This window comes from Cervus canadensis, chromosome 3, assembly GCF_019320065.1.
Source record: "Cervus canadensis isolate Bull #8, Minnesota chromosome 3, ASM1932006v1, whole genome shotgun sequence".
Lineage (NCBI taxonomy): Eukaryota > Metazoa > Chordata > Mammalia > Artiodactyla > Cervidae > Cervus > Cervus canadensis.
This window is the reverse complement of record NC_057388.1, coordinates 6,395,047-6,412,900: the sequence shown is the minus strand read 5'-3', so window position 1 is coordinate 6,412,900 and position 17,854 is coordinate 6,395,047. Positions and strand designations below refer to the sequence as shown.

Genomic DNA, 17,854 nt, shown 5'->3' with positions numbered 1-17,854 from the left:
TGCAAGATATATTACAATTATCCTGTGAACCAGTAACACTCAGGCTTACTGTCCTGACTCTGTGAGTGCACCGATGATGTATTTAACCTTTAACCCTGACCTGAGGAGGAGTGTGTATGCTGAAGTGATGCTGAGGACATGCTGGTCTCAAGTGGTTTCCCAGGTGGACCAGCACATCTCATTTGATGTCTTACATCAAGTGAGGAAGTATTCAACGGGCAGTCTCGTGACAGTGCAGCAGGAAACAGGTAGAATCCCAGTGTTTGTTCTTTGGGAACAAGTCTTGAATGCATTCACTTCATCTTTCCTGGAGTAAATGCCTAGATTGGACACTTGTGCACCAGCAATGTATCTAAGTCAATGAGCCACTTTATTGCCAGAAGCTTGTAGTGTTGTCTTGGGCAGGAAGGCAAAATCTCAGCCAAAGAAAAATATGATTGGGTATCATTTTACTGTTTTGAAAGGACATTACTTAATCAGGTTGCTGGCTTCTCCCTTTATCAGTTGCAAAGACATAATAAAAATAAATACAGGTCATAGCTTAAGTACTCCCTAAAAGAGTGACCATGTTCTCTGAATGTTGCAGGTGTGCTTGTGTTTAAATATTGATCTGAAGGACCTCAGAGAGCTCTACTTGTAGTAGACGGTAGAACATGTGTGGTGTGTGTGGTGTGTCTGTGTGTTTATGTGTGTGTGTGTCTCTGTGTCAGTGTGTGTGTTTATGTGTGTCTGTGTGTTCATGTGTGAACCAGGGGAATGAATTTATTCTGTCTTCAGAGAAGGCACTAAAACATGTTACTGATTCCCATTGAAGAAACAAAGCAACATGTCAGCGTCATGTTCACTCTAAAACCACATCAAGTCATCATGGGGGTTCAGCTCCCGGAAATCCGGTTGTTGAGTTTGTTCTTGGGCTCAGGGTTTCTCCTGATATGGGGGTTCAGCTCCCAGAAATCCAGTCTTTGAGTTTGTTCTTGGGCTCAGGGTTTCTCCTGACATGGGGGTTCAGCTCCGGGAAATCCGGTCGTTGAGTTTGTTCTCAGGCTCAGGGGTTTCTCCTGACACGGGGCTCACGTCCAGGAGTCGGTGAGACTGTCTCAGTCCAGTTGCTCAGGAATCATGTGTGGAGACAGCCCTGCACTCTCTTGATGGCAGAGTGGGGGTAAATCAGTGGGTAACCTTGCAGTGAAATGTGGACGGTGTCAGCAAAACATCAAGCATTTTGAGGGCAAACAGGTATAAAATACTGAAGGGAAAGCAATCAAACCAGGGCCACCAAACAGTTCTTTCTCGGCTCTTTTTGACCTATTTTGGCAGCTTACAAACTGCTGATAATACAAAGAAAATTAACTGACTGAAGTGAAAAGTGAAACCTTGGTAAAACCTTTTCCAACATTAAACCACTGGTTTGGTAAAGACCTCTCAGGATGCTCCAGACATTTTAATTTTCAGAATTTCGTGCCCTGTTATTAAATAAAGAGAAAAATGGCCTAGTCAGCATGCATCGTGGTAAAAGCCACTAAAAGTTCATTCTTATGTCAGACCTTCAACTGAAAAATGCCTTGCCTTTCCTATCGGCACGAGAGCATAAAGCATACAGTGTTATGACCTTCCTTACTAGTTTGAGATAACTGAAATGCAAGTATGTGGAAACTGAAAAATAGATGTGAGCATTTTCCAATAGCACATAGATGTGACTGACAGTGATTTTGATTTGGAAAATGTTTGGTTGGCATCACTCAGAGATGAGTTGGGAGATTAATATCTGCAGGTTCATCTTCTTTTAGGTCAGCTAGAGTGAACTCTGGTTTGGTCCTGTACTCTGGCCTTACTCCATAGCTTCGTTATCACATGATGCCCTTTTGTACATTCAGGGTGTTTTTTTCTTTTTTTAAAAGTAGCTTTTATTGGGGTCTAGCTGCTTTGCAGTGCTGGGTTAGTGTCTCCTGTACAGAGAAGTGAATCAGCTCTGCGTATACGTGTCCCCTCTTTTTTGGATTTCCTTTCCATTCAGGTCGCCGCAGAGCATTGAGTGGGGTTCCTTGAGCCACATGGCAGGTTCTCATTGGTTATCCATTTCATGCATAGTATCAGTAGTGTATATATGCCAATCCCATCTCTCAGTTCATCCAATCCCCACTTCCCCCCTTGACATTCATATGTTTGCTTTCCACATTCGTATCTCTGTTTCTGCTTTGCATATGAGATCCAGCCGTTGAATCTAGGAAAATGGTATGTGCATGCATGCTAAGTCGCTTCAGTCATGTTGAATTCTTTGTGACCCAGTGGACAGTAGCCCATCAGGCTCCTCTGTCCATGGGATTCTCCAGGCAAGAAATACTGGAGTGGGTTTCCATGCCCTCCTCCAGGGGATCTTTCTGACCCAGGGATCAAACCTGCATCTCTTATGTCTCCTGCATTGGCAGGTGGCTTCTTTACCACTAGCATGACCTGGGAAGCCCGAAAAAGTGGTATAGATGTATGTTTTCACAAGGCTGTGCCCACTCTGTCTCTGGTTTATAACTTGATGTCATTGAAAGTGAGTTATGTTCAAGCTGAACTTGAGGTGTCAGGTTGATCTCTTCGAGGCCCTTATTTCCCCCCAAATTTTGATAAAAAATGTTTTCTAGTTACAGAGCAGGAGGTATTTAAGCTAATGAAATAGAGCTAGGGAAACCTCGACATGCTTTGACTTCATGTGTCTTCAATGCTGTTTGAGTATCTAGCTCCACTGTGGTTCAGGAGCCCCACAGGGATGAATGCCAATTCATAATAAAAACTGTAGAACTGATGAACATCCTTTGCCAGATGTGAGCAGGGAAGTGATTCCTTCTCTCTCAGAGCAAATGCAAGCATTTTAATAGCATAGCAGGCAGAAGATGCCCTGCTCCAAACGGAGAGGGTGAAAGTGCTTTTTCTCACTCCATTGTGAAATCTTGTCCTTAGTTAAAAACTATCAGTCCTGTGTGACTAGAGATTAGGCAGCAGTCACTGGGCTAAGTAACAAGTAAGTCTGAAAAGAAAAAGGACCAGACTCTTTCCATGGCTGGACCCCTGCCTCCCCAGCCCACCATCACTCACCTGCTCTCAATTGTTCACCTCTTCCCAAGTTCAGAGATACCAACACTGGCACTAGTGGTAAAGAACCCACCTGCCAATGCAGTAGACATAAGAGACATGAATTCAATTCCTGGGTCAGGAAGATCCCCTGGAGGAGGGCATGGCAACCCACTCCAGTAGTCTTACCTGGAGAATCCCATGGACTAGGAACCTGGTAGGTTACAGTCCAGAGGGTCTCAAAGAGTCAGACATGACTGAGTGACTAACACTTCCACTTTCCCAAATTCAAAGATACCAACTGCAGGGTCACAGGCAGGGTGTGGGCAGAAAGTCCTGAGCCCACTGAATATTGAAAAAGGTAATTTAAAAAGCTATTCCATCTCTTTAGATGGTTAGAATGTTTAAATTCATACAAGCTTCGTATTGTTAAATTGTCAAAGACTTGAGATGGGGAAAGTTGTTACAGGAAACCATGAAAACTTAACTCCTGCAGAATTTAAGGTAAGATTCCTGGATTGGGACGATCTGCTGGAGAAGGGATAGGCTACAGATATGCAGATGACACCACCCTTATAGCAGAAAGCAAAGAAGAACTAAAGAGCCTCTTGATGAAAGTGAAAGAGGAGAGTGAAAACGTTGGCTTAAAGCTCAACATTCAGAAAACTAAGATCATGACATCTGGTCCCATCACTTCATGGCAGATAGATGGGGAAACAGTGGAAACAGTAACAGACTTTATTTTGGGGGGCTCCAGAATCACTGCAGATGGTGACTGCAGCCATGATCCTTCGAAGAAAAGCTATGACCAACCTAGACAGCATATTAAAAAGCAGAGACATTACTTTATTGACGTAGGTCCGTCTAGTCAAAGCTATGATTTTTCCAGTAGTCATGTATGGATGTGAGAGTTGTACTATAAAGAAAGCTTGAATGCCAAAGAATTGATGCTTTTGAACTGTGGTGTTGGGGAAGACTCTTGAGAGTCCCTTGGGCTGCAAGGAGATCCAACCAGTCCATCCTAAAGGAAATCAATCCTGATTATTCATTGGAAGGACTGATGCTGAAGCTGAAACTCCAATAATTTGGCTACCTGATGTGAAGAACTGACTCATTGGAAAAGACCCTGATCCTGGGAAAGATTGAAGGCGGGAGAAGGAGAAGACAGAGGATGAGATGGTTGGATGACATCACTGACTCAATGGACCTGAGTTTGAGTAGACTCTGGGAGTTGGTGATGGACAGGGAGGCCTGGCATGCTGCAGTCCATATGGTCACAAAGAGTTGGACACGACTGAGCAACTGAACTGAACTGAACTGAACCCACTCCAGTATTCTTGGGCTTCCCTTGTGGCTCAGCTGGTAAAGAATCCGCCTGCAATGTTGGCGACCTGGGTTCAATCCCTGGGTTGGGAGGATCCCCTGGATAAGGGAAAGGCTACCCACTCCAGTATTCTGGCCTGGAGAATTCCATGGTCTGTGTAGACCATGGGGTTGCAAAGAGTCGGACACGACTGAGCAACTTTGACTTCAGTTCGCTTCTTAAACACTAAAACTTGTGTTGTGTGCTGTGCTTAGTCACTCAGTCACGTCCAACTGTCTGCAACCCCGTGGACTGCAGCCCACCAGGCTCCTCTGTCCGTGGGGTTCTCCAGGCAAGAGCACTGGCATGGCTTGCCATGCCCGACTCCCAACTCCTGGGCTGGGATCTTCCCAACCCAGGCATTGGACCCAGTTCTCCCGCATTGCAGGTGGATTCTTTACTGTCTGAGCCAGCAGGGACTTATAAATTAAATATGCACAACAGTTTTTGAAATGGAAACTTTGCATTGAGATATGTAACACCTAGGACTTGTCAGTGTATAAGGCTTGGTGGGTTTTCATAAGGTTAGCCCACCCAGATAAGCACATAAGCAAGAAATTAACCTTTGCCAGGACCGAGAAACCACCGTCATGAACTCAGTCAAGAGCCCTCATCTAAACTAAAGCAATATTCTGACTTTTATCACCCTAGATTATGGTTCTTTTGTTTGTAAACTTTATAGAAATGAAGTCATCCAGTGTATGCTTTGGTGAGTGGCTTCTTTCCGGCAGTGTTTTATTTGTGAGATGCATCCATCTCACGAATGTGTTGCAGTAGTTCACTTGGTTAATATTGGCAGAGATGTGTTGTGAGCATTTATTGTCATTGAGTTGCTCAGTCATGTCCAGCTCTTTGTGGCCTCATAGACTGCAGCATGCCCGGCTTCCCTGTCCTTCACCGTCTCCCAGAGTTTGCTCAAACCCATGTCCATTGAGTCCGTGATGCCATCCAGCCGTCTCATCCTGTCACCACCTTCTCCTCCTGCCCTCGATCTTTCCCAGCATCAGGGTCTTTTTCAGTGAGTCAGCTCTTCACAGCATTGCATTTGTTGGGGAACATATAAGGCATTCCAGTTGTATACATAGTAAGAAACAGGGCTATTCGCATGGAGCAGGTGCGTTTTCAGCCCTTGTGGATACTGACAAACTGTTTTGCTATATGATTCATATACCATAAAATTCACACTTTTAAGTGTAGAAATTCGGTGGTTTTTAGTAATTCACAAAGTTATGCAACTGTTTCTACTAATTCCATATCACTTTCATCACTTTTTTCTGGGCCATGCTGCTTGGCATACAGGCTCTTATTTCCCCCACTAGGAATCAAACCTGTGCCCCCTGAAGTAGAAGGGTGGAGTCTTAACCGCTGGACTGCTGGGGAAATCCCCATTGTCAAGTAGCCGTTCCCTGCTGTCCCTCCCCCCTTTGGCAGGTCCCAGTCTCCTCTCTGTCTCTGTGGATTTGCCTGTTACAGACGCCTGTGTAAATGGAGTCACGCAGTATGTGGCCTTTTGTGTTAGCTGCTTTCGCCTGGCGTGTTTCCAGGGTTCATTTGCGTTGTAGCCTGTGTTCGTCCTTTACTCCTTTTTATGACAACAGTACTTAGTGGCGTGAATCTATCAGATTTTGTTTATCCATTCATCAGTTGAAGGACATTTAGTTCTCTACTTGTTTTGCTTTTATGAGTAAGCTTCTGTGAACATTAATGTACATATTTTATCAGACATAGGTATTCAGATCTATTGAGTGTATAACCAGAAGTGGAATACTGGGTTATATAGCTAGGTATTTAAGCATAGCATTTGAGGAACTGCCAAACTGTTTTCCAAAGTAGCTTCACCATTTCTGGTAGTCATATATGAGGGTTCCAATTTCTCTACATCTTCACCAGTATTTACCATGTTTCTTGTTTTTTATTATAGCCATCCCATGGGATGTGAACTATATATTATTATGGCTTTCACTTGTGTTTCTCTAATGACTAATGATGCTGACAATTTTTTCTATGCGTATTGGTTATTTGTACATCTTCTTTGAAGAAATATACATTCAGATCCTTTGAACATCTTTCAAATTGGGTCACTTTTTTTTTTTATTATTGAGTTGTATGAGTTGTTTACATTCTAGAGTCAGTCCATTATTAGATATATGATTTACAAAAACTTTCTCCAGTTGCATGGGTTATTTTTTATATTCTTGATAGTGTTTTGAAACAAAAAAATAAATTTTGATAAAATTTTAAGATGTTTAAAGTGCATATGGTGATGACTTGATATACAGTATATACTGTGGAAAGATTTCTCTTATCTGCTTAAAGAATTCATATATTACAAACTAATTTTGAATCCTGAAGTTTTACTGAATTTGGTGATTCATTCTAACAGTTTTTTTTTTTTTTAGTAGAGTCTGGATAGATGCTGCCTTTTCTATTGTTGCTTATCCTTTTTGTGTCATATCTAGGAATCATTGCTTTCTCCACGATCAAGAAGATTCAGGCATATGTTTCCTTCTAGGGGTTTCATAATTTTTGAAGTTTTTTTTTCAATTGTGAGTTAATTTTTACATATGGGTGAGGTATGGATCTAATTTTTTGCCATACAGTATTTACAATATTCCCTTATACATTTTTCTGTTTTTGTAAGTTTAATACTAATGCCTCTTCTTTAGTTTAATACTAATGTCTCCTCTTTAATTTTGATTTCAATAATTTGAATCTTCTCTCCTTTTTCTTTGGTCAGTCTAGCCTGTGAATCCTGTTGTATTTTTTCAAAGAACCAACATTTTGTTTTGTTGATTTTCCCTATTATTTTTCATATTTTCTTTCATTTTCATTTTTGTTGTGCTTTTATTTTTTCCTTTCAGATTGCTTTAGACTTAGCTTACTGTAATTTTTCTAATTTCTTATTGGGAATGTTAGGTTATTGTTTTGACAGTGACTTTCTTTAATATATATATTACAACTATTTCTTTCCCTATATGTACTTCTTTAGATGAATCTCATAAATGTTTATATGTTTTATATTTAATTTAGTCATCTCATAATATTTTATAGTTTTATTTCTTTGGCATAAAGTTCTTTCTTTGGAATATCGTTTTCTTGGGAGCATGTCATTTAAATTTTATATATTTGTGGTCCTCTCAAATTTCCTTCTTTATTTCTAATTTCATTCTATTGTAGTCAGAAAGCATATATTCCATGATTTCAATCCTTTAAAATTTATTGATATTTTTTTCGTAAGCTCACAAATATTCTATCTGGACAGTGTTTTCAGAGCATCAGAAAGGAACGTCCATCTGCTGCCGTGGGTGAGGGATTCTATAAACGTCTCTCGGTCCAGTTGGTTATAGTGTTGTTCAGGTTCTCTGTTTCCTTCTTGATTTTTCTGTCTGATTTTTCTATCCATTATCAGATGTGATATACTGAAGATCCCAACTTTTATTGTTAAATTGTTTATTCTTCTTTCAGTTTTTCCTCATGTATTCTGGGGCTCTGTTCTAAGGTAAAAACATGTTAATATTTGTTACGTGTTCCCAAGGAATTGATGCTTTTATTATTATGTGTTTTTCTGTGTGTCTGTCAAGTTTTATACTACAATTTCTTTGGTCTGATGCTAGTATAGCCACTCCAAAATGCTTTTGGATACCATTTGCATACTATATCTTTTAAAAACTTGTTGTAAAACACACACAGCATAAACTTCACCATCGTGACAATTTTTAGGAGTACAGTTCAGTATTAAACTATGAAAAGATATGGAAGAAACTTAAATGCATATTACTAAGTAAAACAAGCCCATCTGGAAGGACTATATTTTGGTGTAATTTCAACTATATGGTGATCTGTAAGAGTCAGAGCTATGGAGACAGTAAAAGATCAGTGGTTTCCAGGGAAGAGGGACGGAGGGGTGAACAGGCAGAGTGCAGAGACTTTAGGGCAGTGAGACTGACCTGGGTGCTTCTGTGGGTACCTGACATCATGACTCTGACAAAACCCACAGCATGCTCAATGCAAAATGCAAACCCCAGTGTGGATTGTGGGCATTTGTTAACAGGAGTGTCAGTCAGTTTTAACCAATGTGCCATAGCAATGAAGATAATGATGGGAGGGGGGTGATTCTAGGTGACCTCCTTCATCCTCCTGTACTTTCTATCCCACTTTCCCATAAACCTCAACCACTCTAAAAATTAAACCTATTAGTTAAAAAAGTAATTACCTCCTCTCTTCTTTTTTGATATTGTCATTTTATCTCTGTGTGAAAGTGTTAAAGAATGAAAACAATGGCAGACTTGTATGGGCCACATAAAGGTGTTAGAACTGGTTCTGTAGTCAGTTCAAGGCAGCGGTGCCTTGCAGGGTTTAGCTTTAACATCTACAAAATGGAAAGTGGTGATTAAAAAAGAAGGTGGGGGGCTGAAGGGACAGGGAAATGAGACATGACTCATACATGCATGTTGATCTAAAACAAATAGACTGCTGATTATTTTTCCAGCAAGGGTGGGTTTTGGGGATCATCAAAGAACTTATAATCTGGGGTCTGCAACCATGGCAGTGCATTGGCAAGTCCCCCTGTGAAGATGCAGAAAAGAAAGCTTTTATAGAGTGGAAGGGAGGGTGGGTGGGGCAGTAACAAGGAGCCTACAGCTGACTTTCCATTGGCTGAGTCCAGGTGGGAAGAGAGTCTTTCTTCTCCCAGTGGGCTCGGCCGCTGTCACAGGGCTTGAGAGCTCCCCCTGCTGGTCTCCTATGTATGTTAGTCACTTAGTCATATCTGATTCTGTGACCCCATGGACTGTAGCCCACCAGGCTCCTCTGTCTATGGGATTCTCCAGGCAAGAATACTGGAGTGAGTAGCCATTCCCTTCTCCAGGGGATCTTTCCAACCCAGTGATCGAGCCGGGTCTCCCACATTGCAGACAGATGTCTTGCTATCTGAGCCACCTTGACTAACTCTGATTAAGGTTTCTGTTTTCTTTTATTTTAAATATACCAAGAATTATGAGGTTACCTTTGAGGATATTGGAAATTTCTAGAACTAGATGTTAATAGTAATTATGATTGCATAGAATGCTTTTAATATTCCACTAAATTTTATACTTAAAATGTAAAATGGCTAAAATGATAAGTTTTGTATTATGTTTTTTACCACCATGAAAAATAAAAAAGAGGATAGAAAAAAGTTTTTGAGTGAAATTTTTCCAGAGGCAGTGGTTCAAAATAAAACCTGATGTTGCGTATTGAAATAAAAAATTCTAATATGCTAGTAAATTTGTTGAAAAAGATGCACACTACTATATGTCTTATGAAATCTCTTAAATACACTGATAAAGAAAGTTCCTAAGAGTGATTGAACAGATGAACATATTTTCTAAAGAGTAGCAAAAATCAGGCTGAAATAAACTTTTGCTATTTGAAATTTAGGGAAAAACTGTTTGATGGATTAAGGCTTACAAGATTAGGAACAAAAGCAAAATGAAATGGGAAACATAAAATTTTACACAAAATTTTACTCAAAACCAAATTTTCTTGCATTGTTTACTTATTACCAGGTACTTGTACCACTTAAATACAGATTAAAACATTCAGTCAGTTCAGTTCAGTTGCTGCAAAGAGTTGTGTCCGACTCTTTGTGACCCCATGGACTGGAGCATGCCAGGCCTCCCTGTCCATCACTCACTCCTGGAGTTTACTCAAACTCATGTCCATTGAGTCAGTGATGCCATCCAATATCTCATCCTCTGTCATTCCCTTCTTCTCTTGCCTTCAATCTTTCCCAGCATCAGGGTCTTTTCCAAAGAGTCAGTTCTTCTCATCAGATGGCCAAAGTATTGGAGTTTCAGCTTCAACATCCATCCTTTCAGTGAACACCCAGGACTGATCTCCTTTAGAATGGACTGGTTGGATCTCCTTGTAGTCCAAGGGATTCTCAAGAGTCTTCTCCAACACCACAGTTCAAAAGCATCAATTCTTTTGCATTCAGCTTTCTTTATAGTCCAACTCTCACATCCATACATGACCACTGGAAAAACCATAGCCTTGACTAGACGGACCTTTGTTGGCAAAGTAATGTCTCTGCTTTTTAATATGCTGTCTAGATTGGTCATAACTTTCCTTCCAAGCAGTAAGCATCTTTAATTTCATGGCTGCATTCACCATCTGCAGTGATTTTGGAGCCCCCCAAAATAAAGCCAGCCACTGTTTCCACTGTTCCTCCATCTATCTGCCATGAAGTGATGGGACTGGATGCCACGATCTTTGATTTCTGAATGTTGAGATTTAAGCCAACTCTTTCACTCTCCTCTTTCACTTTCATCAAGAGGCTCTTTAGTTCTTCTTCACTCTGCCATAAGGGTGGTGTCATCTGCGTATCTGAGGTTATTGATATTTCTCCCAGCAATCTTGATTCCAGCTTGTGCTTCCTCCAGCCCAGTGTTTCTCATGATGTACTCTGCATATAAGTTAAATAAGCAGGGTGACAATATGCAGCCCTGACATACTCTTTTTTCTATTTTGAACCAGTCTGTTGTTCCATGTCTAGTTCTAACTTGCTTCCTGACCTGCATACAGATTTCTCAAGAGGCAGATCAAGTGGTCTGCCTATTCCCATCCATTTCAGAATTTTCCACAGCAGTCAAAGGCATTGGCATAGTAGGCAAAGCAGAAATAGATGTTTTTCTAGAACTCTCTTGCTTTTTTGATGAGCCAGCGGATGTTGGCAATTTGATCTCTGGTTCCTCTGCCTTTTCTAAAACCAGCTTGGAAGTTCACGGTTCACGTATTGCTGAAGCCTGGCTTGGAGAATTCTGAGCATTACTTTACTAGCGTATGAGATGAGTGCAATTGTGCAGTAGTTTGAGCATTCTTTGGCATTGCCTTTCTTTGGGATTGGAATGAAAACTGACCTTTTCCAGTCCTGTGGTCACTGCTGAGTTGTCCAAATTTGCTGGCATATTGAGTGCAGCACTTTCACAGCATCATCTTTCAGGATTAGAAATAGCTCAACTTGCATTTCATCTCTTTCACTAGCTTTGTTCGTAGTGATCCTTCCTAAGGCCCACTTGACTTCACATTCCAGGATGTCTGGCTGCAGGTGAGTGGTCACGTAATTGTGATTATCTGGGTTGTGAAGATCTTTTCTGTATGGTTCTTCTGTGTATTCTTGCCACCTCTTCTTAATATCTTCTGCTTTTATTAGGTCCCTACCATTTCTGTCCTTTATTGAGCCCATCTTTGCATGATATGTTCCCTTGGTATCTCTAACTTTCTTGAAGAGATCTCTAGTCTTTCCCATTCTGTTGTTTTCCTCTATTTTTTTGCACTGATCACTGAGGAAGGCTTTCTTATCTCTCCTTGCTATTCTTTGGAACTCTGCATTCAAATGGGGATATCTTTCCTTTTCTCCTTTGCTTTTGGCTTCTCTTCTTATCACAGCTATTTGTAAGGCCTCTTCAGACAGCCATTTTGCTTTTTTAGTCATTGAAGGACTAGATTCACTTTTTTTTTAAATGAAAGATGCTCATAATAGCTTCTGTAGTAGTCATGATTTCTCAGCAAGTTTTTCTTTACATAACGTTTCATTTTGAAGCTGTAAATTTTCCTTTCTGAAGTGTTCTCAGGAAAATTTATAGACTTTATGATTCTATCTATGTAAAAATGCAAAGAAAGATGTCAGTGTTTCATGTTAAATGTGATCACATTTGAGTAATGTAAAAATGTCCATGATGAATATCTATTAATAATAAAATAAAAATAAAACAGGAGCTCTTTTCCATTAAGTAAGTACAATTTTGTATAATCCTCAGCATGTACTCATGGAGCATTGCTACACTTAAAGAATTAACAGAATATTAATGGTAGACATTACTATTAATGGTAGACATTAACTGAGGACTGAGACCATGAGTTTTTCTTTTAGATCTCTATTTTTCTGTATGTTCAATCAGATATATATATTATTGCTATCATAAAAGTGATTTTTTAAAAATCTGATATTGAATGATAGCCTCACCATGGATTTATTAGATGTTCATACAAGTTGTTTTGGTTGGGGGAATAATAGCTGTGATGGCCATTTATGGAGGAATAGCCATTGTTGCCAACCCCCCAGGGAATTTGACTTTGGAGTCCAGTGGGACTTGATTACAGATGTTCCATAGGACTGGGGAAACAGACTCTTGGAGGTCACAAACAAAACACTGTGTGCAGCCAGATAATGCTGGGAAGCTCTATGCCTTACGCCTGTTCTTTGACATTCAGAGCATTTGTGGTGTTAGAGCTAGGTCTGTCCTACCCACACATGGACTGCTAGTTCACTGAACCCATTTTACTAAGTTAACTAATTGCATTAAACAAACTGCAACAGGGCTTCCCAGGTGGTACTAGTGGTAAAGAGCATGCCTGTCAGTGCAGAAGACATAAGGACGTGGGTTTGATCCCTGGGTCAGGAAGATCCCCTGGAGGAGGGCTTGGCAACCCTCTCCAGTATTCTTGCCTGGAGAATCCCATGGACAGAGGAGCCTGGAGGGCCTGCAGTCCATAGGGTCACAGAGTTGGGCATGCCTGAGGTGACTTAGCATGCACTTAGTACACAGCACAAACTGCAGCAGACTTGTGATTGATGAGCCAGATTTAAGGAACGGGTGATGTGTGTCTGGGAAGTGGATTTTCTGTATGCTGCTGCTTCTCTTGGCAGAGAGGACGTGACTCTGTCTCTTGCTGGTGCGGCCGGCATCCGCGTTGGCTACTGTCCGCAGCAGGACGCCCTGGACGAGCTCCTGACGGGCTGGGAGCACCTGCAGTACTACTGCTGCCTCCATGGGATTCCAAAGCAGTCCATCCCCAAGGTAAGAGCCTCCTAGGGCTTCCGGAAGGAGGGACCAGCAGAGGAGTGCGTGGCAACACCTCGGGTCCCAGGCGAGCTCTCTCACTCCGTGATGAGGATCCGCAGTTTCAGATGAAGTGTCCCTGAAATATATTTCCAATATTGTCACACTGCAGTAAACACAAATATGTCTGTGTTACATTCATGATGTATATTTAGAATAGGTCCCTGCCCAGAGAAGAAGCCGTGGGTAGGAGTGAAAGCCCACAGCCATCTGCAGTCTTGTTTCCTATAGGACCCCCTCCCCCACCAAGCATCTTTTACTTTTAGTGGGCTGTTAATTTATATTGGAGAGCAAATAGCATAGATTTGGATCCCCAGGGCCTGTGGAGAAGGACTTAGCTCATCTGTGGATTTGGTGGGTGGATGGAAAGGATGACTTCCTGTTGGGCGGGCTGCCAGCCACATGCCTGGGCTCCTTGCTGGAGGGTTCTGCATCTCCTTTCTGGGGGCCCAGGGGTGCAGATGTGTGTGGGGAGCCACAGAGTCCCCCTTCCCTTCCGGGGTTGAGGGAGTGGGTGCCCCTGAGAGAACCAGAAGCAGCAGCCCTCTGTCTGCTTCCAGCTGCGGCCAGCGAGGCGGAGCTGAGAGTCTAGACTGACAGCTCAGGCCAGGGGGCGGCCTCAGACCGACAGGTGCTCGGGGAGTGGTTTTACCTCCTCTGCACCTCACTGTGGAGGGTGCGGGGTGCTGCTTGCCTGTCTAGACTCTGAAGTTGGAGCAGAAATAAGGGGCGTGTGGGATGCATTTTCAATGAGCTTCTGCAGGAGAAGGAGCAATCATGGGGTTCCCAGGAGACAAACCCACAGCCGTCGCCTTCACTGGCCCATGAAAATTCATTCTCTGCTGCCGTGCCGTGCCACAGCCTTCCTTTCTTATTTATGCTCTGTGCCTCTGAGTGAAACCAGGATGCAATCTCTCCATGTCCCTAGAGGGGTGCTAGTCCACTCACCCACCTCCCATCTCAATAAGGCAAAGACACGTGTCCGCCCAAAGGACCCTGCTCACCACAGTTTAAGCAGCTCTTGACATCCAGGGCTAGTCGCTGGCTTAGCCTTTAATGGGTGTTCATCTCTGCCAGCTCCCCTGGCTGGTTTCTGATTAAAGAGGTGGATGCTTGGCGAGTGCTCTAAGCTAGCTCCTCTGTTGTCCCAGGGGGAAGCACGCCCTTTGAAAGCATTCTTGTTAAGAGAGTGAAGCTTGCTGACTTCCAGAGCAATCGCTTCTGATCCTCAGCTGTCTTACGAGCTCGCTGTGCTGAGCACCTCCACAGAGAAAAGTTATCTTAATGGTCACCAATTAGGAACTGGCTTCATTTCTTTCATGAAATGGCAAGTGATTTTGCAGATAGGATTGCTGCTTGCTCAGAGGTTTCTAAGATGTCAGCACATGTGTTCCGAGAGGAATTAGCTCCCCTGATGACAAATTCCCCTCTCCTGTAAATTTTAGAAATATGTGAAATATAGAAGAGGCTTGTCTGTTCCAATGCGCTCATCACTACGTGACCAGAAGGGATTTTGATAAAAGAGCAGAAAACAATGGTTCGGTTATTGTGAGCAAGGCACTGTTCTGTTTTACAGCAACCATTGGAGCTGCGCAGGGTGTATTCCTCATTTCAGAAATGGTGGGATGAGATGGTGAGATAGCATCACTGACTCACCGGACATAAATTTGAGCAAAGTCTGGGAAATAGAGGACAGAGGAGCCTGGTATGCTGCAGTCCACGGAGCCTCAAAGAGTCGAACACGGCTTAGTGACTGAACACGAACAGGATAGGAAGCCGCCCAAACCAGTGGCTGGGATGTGGGTGGTTTGTTTTAGCGCAGACGAGCTGGCTCCAGAGCGTGGGTTCTCAGCACACTTGGGTGGCTGGTCGGTCAGACGGAGTTTCCAGTGCCCCGAACGGCTCGGTCTGATTTTCCACACCCCGTGGGTGGCTGAAGAGGTGGAAACCTCATGAGATTTTGTCAGGGCTCCTCTGCTAGGGAGCTGCGCTGGGTTTCAGGACTCCCAGATCCTGTAGGCTGCCCTCCTGGTGTCTGCGCTGTACTGGGCCCTCTTCTTCACCTGTCCCCACTGTCACACGACACCCGCCCTTCTGTCTTCTGTGATTCTGGAGGCAGAGCCCCTCTGGCTCCGGGGAGGGTCCGCCCACAAGCGTCCCCTGTCAGAGCCCACCTGGGCCTGTCCAGCTTGGGGTCTCCAACGTACGGTTGTGTCATCCATTTCTGTGACCTTCCAAAAGTTCAGTTTGGTAAGAAAAGGATGCTGTCTTCATTCAGCTTGAATTTAGGCTCAGCAGATTGATGTAATCATTTAACTTTTTTCCCCCCCATTGTCCACACTGCATGGTTTTGGATTGTATCCCTGTCTGAGCCTGAATTCAGTTAATCCAGTTTTTAAAAACTTACATGAAGTTATAACAAAATGATTATAACATGGTCTGGATTCTTAGAGACACATGTAAGAAAATTTCAGAGTTTGAGTCATATTCAAAACACCAAACCACACTGCCAGTGGGACAGGGCTGGGGTTTCTGTATTTTTGTTTTCCCTGATTAGATGAGGTAGGCCCTTAGCCATCTCTTCTTTATTAATACCAGCAAACACCTTTCAGGGAGAAACCCTACTGCATCTTTCTACTTATCGTCTCCACAGATATCACTTGTCTCCCCAAATTTTCTTCTATTCCAAGTTTTCTTAGAAGGAAGTAGAAATTATAAGGCAAGAGAGACAGGGGCCAGAAGGAAATAGAGGATCAGAAGGAAGGCATTCTGCCTTAAGCCCTTTGCTCCCGTTTTCTACTTAACGCTTCATTTTGATCTTTTAATCTCATGGAACATTTCAATGTGGTTATTGACACGTAAGCTCGTGGAAAAATTTTGGCTTTGGAATCAAATGGATGGTTGTATGAATCTCTGGGCAACTTATTTTGATTCAAATAATATTTATAGAAGTGCCATTATGTGTTAAAGATGATTAGAGATTGAGGCGATAAAAGTGAATAATCCCAAATTCTTGCCTTTAAGTGCAGTACAATTTCTAGAATTTATGGCAAGAAAATAGCTAGTAGCGGAGAGAGGTTCCATTAACTATTGACATTTTGGCGTTTAGATGGTATTTTGCAACCGCAGTGACTAAGGCATTACGTTTGCCATTATTTTGACAGGACTACTAAGTGCAGGATAGACTGCAACAAAACACTTCTTATTAGACCATTTCAGTTATTTTTCTGAAAACATGACATTCTGAAAGTGGATCAGACTAATATGTCCATACCTGTATACTCTGGATTCCTTGCTATGGTTAACCAGTCCAGAATTTGAAGGCTGCAACACTTAACCTTTTGTGAAATTGGAAAAGCATGACACATGTTTCCTGATTTCATAAAAATTATCAGTAATAGTTTGGTAGGTTTGTTCAGAAGTTCTCTTATCCTGCAGTGCACTTTTCTATAGCAACAGGCTCTGCTTTTATGATTCTCTTATTTCACTTTTCTGTTTATCAGCTTCCATTGAGGTCATTTTCCCAGTGCGTCACTTTTCTGCCCCACAGCTGGTGGCGCTGCCTTCCAGGAGGAGTGAGCTTCCCAGCAGACTCTGCCTTCCCAGTTTCCTCCTGTTCACAGACAGAGCCGCCTCTTCCAGGAAGCCTTCCTGGCTGCCTTCTTTCATTTTCTATGTGGATGTCTACTTGGGGACTGGTTTTATTCTCTGGAAGACCCTCTCCGAGGGAGAAATCACCACAGTCTTTACTTCTCTGATTCCAGCCATCGTCTCTCTGCCTCCCTCTCACAGGACTGCCTTTCACACTTCTGTCTGTCTTGAATCGCTTGTTTTGTTTGAACAACTTTTTACTTCATTCATTTGCTTTATGTTAGGGGCTTCCTAGGTGGTGCTAGTGGTAAAGAACCCACTTGCCAATGCAAGAGACATAAGAGATCCGAGTTCAATCCATGGGTCAGGAAGATCCCTTGGATGAGTGCATGGCAACCCACTCCAGTATTCTTGCCTGGAGAATCCCATGGACAGAAGCGCCTGGTGGGCTGCAGTCCATGGGGTTGCAAAGAGTTGGATACAGCTGAAGCAACTTAGCACACAGGCACTTTATGTTAATTGAAATTATTATACTTAATGGAGCAATGGAAAAGGATAGTACCTATAAACCCATCTGGGAAAACAATGTTATTTCCAAGATGAACAAACTACTGACTTCAAGACGTTATTCTTTGGCAGATCTCAGGGGATTTAAGACCATCCTCAGGAATCTCTGGGGCCTTGAAGTCTTCACCTCCTTGATTTATACTGTTTCACAACTAGACCAGTCATGGAGACTCTTAATTCTTTCTGGATCATTTTGAGGCTGTACCAATAAAGTGAAAGAGCAGTTTATCTTGAAAAGTGGAAATGGTACTTGTTCTGTCCTGTCCGACTCTTTGTGACCCCATGGACTGTAGCCCACCAGGCTCCTCTATTCATGGGATTTTCCAGGAAAGAATACTGGAGTAGGTAGCCATTCCCTTCTCCAGGGGATCTTCCTGACCCAGATCTCCTGCAT

The 17,854-nt window shown here is 42.6% G+C and overlaps 1 protein-coding gene across 2 annotated transcripts in view; it reads left to right on the top strand.

Moving 5' to 3' along the window:
- The window catches only part of ABCA13 (ATP binding cassette subfamily A member 13), a 417,355-nt gene that overhangs the window by 361,381 nt on the left and 38,120 nt on the right, over positions 1–17,854 (top strand). For both annotated transcript variants that reach the window (XM_043462544.1, XM_043462545.1), the window contains one exon: positions 13,110–13,260. In XM_043462544.1, the coding sequence (XP_043318479.1) occupies positions 13,110–13,260 (151 nt within the window). The remainder of the gene's footprint in view (positions 1–13,109; positions 13,261–17,854) is intronic.